Raw genomic sequence first — 5,636 nt, 5'->3', positions numbered from 1 at the left:
TGTTCCCACGGGAACCCCGAGGGCCGGCGGCACCATCACTGATGCCGCTGGGACCGGGCTTCTGTCTCCCAGGATCCGCGGGAACCACGTGACCAGAGGGTGCGCAGCTTGCCCAGGCCACGAGGTCCCTTGGCAGAGCCCCGAGTCATCCTCCAGGGATCCCCCTTAGAGACGTTCCTGCTTTATCTACAGGGACGGGGGCCTGTCTGGAGAACTTCTCAGAGTCTGGGAGAGAGCAGAGAGGGATTGGGGGCTCCTGTCTGTTCCTTCCTGGTTAACCTAACCCATGAGTCAGAGGGGAAAGAGGGCACCAGCCCAGCCCTGCAGAGGTCAGCAACCCCCAGCCCCACGCTGCCCCAGTAAGAGTGGCCGGAGATGAGTGGGATGGAAGGACAGGGTGGGGAAAGGATGAGAATGAAAGATATGGAGCCAGTCTGGGGCCTAGGTTGGGGTTCAGACCAGGGCAGCGACACCCACCGGGGCAGGGTTGTTAGCATGTGGGGAGGTGTTTTCCAGTTCAGTAACCATCAGCCATCGCAAACCTGTCCTCCTTGCTCCTCTAACCTTGCCTCCATGCCAACTACACGCCAGGCACATCAGCACTGTGGACAGTCACTTGGCCTTCAGTGGATCCCAGAATCCCTTGCAGAATGCAAATGACAGGCAGGGCTGAGAGAGTGTGACCAGATTTGGACAGGGACTGGCACTATCAGCAATTCCTCCCTGTAAGAGTTCTTCCCAATTGTTGGTAGAAGACAAAAGTGGAAAAGGTTGTCATCCCTGTCCTCATGGGCTTTCCAGCCTACTGGACAAGGTTGACACAGTCTAATTTATTATCAATCAATTAATCTTGAATAATACTCATTGAGCACTTATTGTGCGCACTAAGCAATTAGAGAGTAATAATAATAATAATAATAATAATAATAATAGTAATAATAATAATAATAGTACTTGCTAAGCTTTTACTATATCCCAAGCACTGTCCTAAGCGCTGGGGTAGATACAAGTTAGGCAGGTTGACTACAATCTTTGTTCCTCATTGAAGCTTTTGTTGCTCACAGTCTTTACTCCCATTTTATGGATGAGGTAACTGTGGCTCAGAGAATTTAAATGACTTGCCCATGGTCACACAGTAGACATGAGGTGGAGCCGGAAATAGAACCCAGTCCTTCTGACCCCTTCTGACTCCCAAGCCCGTGCTCTATCCACTTTATATCATCATAACAGACATATTCCCTGCCCCTTCCAGAAGGAAAGAAAGAATGGAAAGGTGAAAATGCAATTATTGCATGTCATTTTACAGATGAGGAAACTGTGGCCCAGAGAAGTGAAGCGACTTGCTCAAGGTCCCTCATCAGCAAAGGGACAGATCCAGGATTAGAACCAAAGTTCTCTGATTCCCACGCTATGCTTGGGAGAATAAAATAGAACAGAGCTGGTAGATGTGTATTCTGCCTACAAGGAGCTCACAGTCACGAAGAGTACCCCTGGCCCCATACTTTTTCCACTAAATGAGGATGGACATGAGTTGATTCACGCTTGAGTTAGGTGAAGTGGGTTTAGACGGCTGGCAAATGAATCGGGGTAGCTGGTTGGAGGAGGGGGGATTTTAGCAGTGCTCAGAATTCAGAAAGAACTGTGCTCTCTCTGATTTTGAGTGGATAGGAGAGGGAGTTTCAGGCTAGGATGGAAACGGGAGAGTCGATCATGAGTAACGTGGTTGTGGAGAGCCAATGGGGATGCTCTTTGTGGCGGGGCTGAGGCCGGGGCCGGAGCAGGGAGGGGGCCCAGGGGCGGCCATGGCGCAGGCGGGATGCTACTGCATCCCTGAAGAACGGCTGTGCAACCTGGAGGAGGGCTGCCCCGGTGGCGGTACCTACATAATAATAATAATATAATAATAATAATAATAATAATAGTATTTGTTGAGTGCTTACTATGTGCAAAGCACTGTTCTAAGCACTGCGGAGATACAGGTGATCAGGTTGTCCCACGTGGGGCTCACAATCATAACCCCTATTTTCCAGATGAGGGAACTGAGGCACAGAGAAGTTAAGTGACTTGCCCAGAGTCACACAGCTGACAATTGGCGTAGCCGGGTTTTGAACCCCTGACCTCTGACTCCAAAGTCAGTGCTCTTTCCACTGAGCCACGCTGCTTCTCACCTACATCTGGCACGGCTGCATCTTCGCCTCCCTGGCCGGATGCCTGCTCAACGCCACCCACAACGGCTTGCTGCCGGTGGTGTCCGTGGTCAGAGAGATGGATTCTCAGCTGCTGCCGGATGTGGGATCAGTTGTCACCTGTCAGGTTTCCAGCATCAACTCTCGCTTTGCCAGAGTGCATATTCTGTATGTGGGATCTACACCACTCAAGAATTCCTTTCGGGGAACCATCCGGAAGGAAGATGTCCGAGCCACGGAAAGGGACAAGGTCGAAATTTACATAACGTTCTGCCCAGGTGACATTGTCCTTGCCAAGGTGATCTCCCTAGGCGATGCTCAGTCCAAATACCTCCTGACCACGGCTGAAAACGAGCTGGGTGTGGTGGTGGCTCACGGTGAGGCAAGTGTCCAGCTGGTGCCCATCAACTGGTGTGAGATGCAGTGCCCACAGACCAACGTTAAGGAGTTCTGGAAGGTGGCCCGGGTACAGCCCGAGTTCCTGCAGACGAAGGTGGAGGCGTTGGCACCGGCATCACCATCACCTCACGACAGCCGGGTCCGAGGTCTCCTCCCCTCGGTGAGGGACACCATCAGGGTCTGAGTTCTTAGGGGAACCTCATCTCCCTAGATGGGGGGCGAAAGACTCTTCTCACCCACCTTGTCCCATTTATTTGAATTTATCTCAACGGCCCTTTAATGTAAATTATATTTTTCAACCACGTGAACCTGCTGTGACATAAAATACTTTTACTAATATATTTTGTCTTTTTGTGTGTGGCTCCTTCCTCTCCCCCTCCTCCCCCTTCCCATCCCCCCGGCCTTACCTCCTTCCCCTCCCCACAGCACCTGTATATATGTATAAATGTTTGTACGTATTTAGTACTCTATTTATTTATTCATTTTATTTGTACATATTTATTATAATTATTTTATTTTGTTAATGTTTTGTTTTGTTCTCTGTCTCCCCCTTCTAGACTGTGAGCCCACTGTTGGGTAGAGACCGTCTCTATATGTTGCCAACTTGTACTTCCAAGCGCTTAGTACAGTGCTGTGCACACAGTAAGCGCTCAATAAATACGATTGAATGAATGAATGAACAACTAGAAAGTCTGAGAGCTGAAAAGACGTGTTTAACTATGGAAAGTAGGTGAAGTGAAGTTATAGGGCAAGGAGCCTTCAAGCCGATTGTTAATTTTTTTTCGAGATCACAACTTGTCAGGAGAGGAGGTTGAGGAGAGGAGAGAAATAGACTAAGCGATGCTTTAGGAAAGGACTAGATGAATCATGAGGTATGCTTGTGTTTATGTGAGTCCAAGTGTGAATGCAGATATCGAGAAAATGGAATCAGTTTGATGTATATGTGGATTTTATTTTTATTGTTTGTTTTATGGTGTCGTTTAGTGCTTTTCATATGCCAGGTACTGTACCTAGCCCTGGGGTGGATACAGGTTAATCAGGTTGGGCATAGTTCATGTCCCAAAGGGTACACACAGTTGTAATTCCCATTTTTCACATGTGGTAACTGAGGCACAGAGAAGGTAAGTGACTGGCCCCAGGTCTCACAGCAGATAAAGAGCGGGGTCAAGACTAGAATCCAGGTCCTTCTGTATACCAGGCCCATTCTCTCTCCACTAAATGGATGGATTTATGTGTAAAGGCACTTCTTGTTTGACACTGAAACCACCGAAAAAAATTCACAACAGTCATGTTCACACCTTTATGTTCTCTGACCTCTGCTATCTGCTATTCATTTTAGTTTCGGTCTCCTCAACCAAAAATAATTCTTGTGATATTTATTAGGTGCTTACTATGTGCCAAGCAAAGTATTAAGTGCTGCGGGAGTTTCAGGGCAATCTGGTAGAACATAGTCCGTGACCCACAAGGGGTTTAGGTACAAGTAGGAGGGAAAACAAGTATCGAATCCTCATTTTACTATTGAGAAAACTGAGGCGTAGATAAATTAAGTCACTTTCCCATGACTATGCAGCAGAGAGCTGGTAGAGTTGGGATTAGAACCCCGGTCCTCTGACTCTCAGGCCTATGGTCTTCCCAATACTGCACCCAGCTTCTACACGGTTCGAAGCTTGGTGCTTCCAATAGAAGGGAAGCTTCTTGGGGGCAGTGATCAGATTCATTCATTCAATCGTATTTGTTGAGCGCTTACTGTGTGCAGAGCACTGTGCTGGGCGCTTGGGAAGTACAGGTTGGCAACGTATAGAGATGGTCCCTACCCAACAGTGGGATCACTGTCTAGAAGCACTGTTCTATGCGGGGAGTGGGGGGGATATTCTATTTACTATTCTATTTATTTTGTTAATGACGTGCATCTAGCTTTACTTCTGTTTATTCTGATGACTTGCCACCTGTTCACATGTTTTGTTTTGTTGTCTGTCTCCCCCTTCTAGACTGTGAGCCCGTTGTTGGGTAGGGACCGTCTCTATATGTTGCCAACTTGTACTTCCCAAGCGCTTAGTACAATGCTCTGCACTCAATAAGCACTCAGTAAATGCGATTGAATGAATCAATGTACTAATACCGTTTCCTCTATAGATACTCAGTAAATAGAACTGATTCATTTAGTCCTATTCCTTCACCCTCAAAATGAACGACTCTAAATTGAAGTCCTCCCTCTTCCTGTTCAGGGAGTCGACATAATTCCCCAGAAATGTTCAATGTCTCCACGGTGACGGGATTCCTCCTGCTGTGTTTCTCGGAGATCCAGGAGCTGATCCATGCCGCACTGTTCCTTCTGGTCTACCTGCCGGCCCTGATGGGGAATCTCCTCATCGTCGCAATTACTTCCCTCGACCGGCGCCTCCACACTCCATTGTACTTCTTTCTCAGGAACCTGTCTGTTTTCGACCTCCGCTACGTCTCCATCACCATCCCCAAATCCATCCACAACTCTCTGACCGACCGTAGATTCATCTCCCATCTGAGCTGTGCCTCCCAGGTCCTTCTGGTGATCGTTTCTGGCCACTTCAGAGCTGGTCATCCTCACGGAGATGCTCTACGACCACTAAACGACCATCTGCCACCCCCTGTGCTATGAGCTTATCATGAACAACATTGGCTGTGGAAAGATAATAGTTGCCTCCTGGCTCAGCGGGTTCCTATTTGGCGTCTTGTTTTCAGCTTTGACTTTCTCACTGAACGTCTGTGGGCCCAACGTTGTCCAACAGTTCTTTTGTGACATTCCCTCCCCGCTGAAGATCTCCCGCTCAGAAGACCACGGTGCCATCGACGTAAACATGAATGCCGGGGTAGTGTTAACTGTCGTCTGCTTCGTTTCCATCGTCGTCTCTAGGTCCACGTCTTCTGGGCCGTGCTGAGGATGCCGGCGGCGAGGGCTAGGCAAAGGGCTTCTCCACTTGCTTGCCTCACCTCGTCGTCGTCACCATCTTTCTCTCGATTTGCCGCCATTGCCTACCTCAAGCCCGTGTCAGGCTCCCCCTCAGCGCTGGATCT

General features: G+C 48.7%; 1 protein-coding gene across 1 annotated transcript; it reads left to right on the top strand.

Moving 5' to 3' along the window:
* The first annotated feature begins 1,802 nt into the window (after positions 1-1,802).
* LOC119921875 (exosome complex component CSL4-like) lies at positions 1,803-5,191 on the top strand. The gene is made up of 3 exons (XM_038741865.1): positions 1,803-1,883; positions 2,173-2,731; positions 5,154-5,191. Exons 1-3 carry the CDS (start codon positions 1,803-1,805, stop codon positions 5,189-5,191), a joined length of 678 nt encoding a protein of 225 aa, XP_038597793.1.
* Positions 5,192-5,636: the final 445 nt, after the last annotated feature.

This window comes from Tachyglossus aculeatus, unplaced genomic scaffold, assembly GCF_015852505.1.
Source record: "Tachyglossus aculeatus isolate mTacAcu1 unplaced genomic scaffold, mTacAcu1.pri SUPER_32, whole genome shotgun sequence".
NCBI lineage: Eukaryota > Metazoa > Chordata > Mammalia > Monotremata > Tachyglossidae > Tachyglossus > Tachyglossus aculeatus.
Note: the sequence above shows the minus strand (reverse complement) of the source record. Positions and strands in the feature narration are given on the sequence as shown.

What these genes read in the sequence shown, in the direction of transcription:
- LOC119921875 (XM_038741865.1), top strand. Translation starts at nt 1,803, where the DNA reads ATGGCGCAGGCGGGATGCTACTGCATCCCTGAAGAACGGCTGTGCAAC. An exon ending in GCCCCGGTGGCGGTACCTAC is followed by an intron (nt 1,884 to 2,172) that starts ATAATAATAATA and finishes CTTCTCACCTAC; the next exon opens with ATCTGGCACGGCTGCATCTT. An exon ending in TCACGACAGCCGGGTCCGAG is followed by an intron (nt 2,732 to 5,153) that starts GTCTCCTCCCCT and finishes TGGCCACTTCAG; the next exon opens with AGCTGGTCATCCTCACGGAG.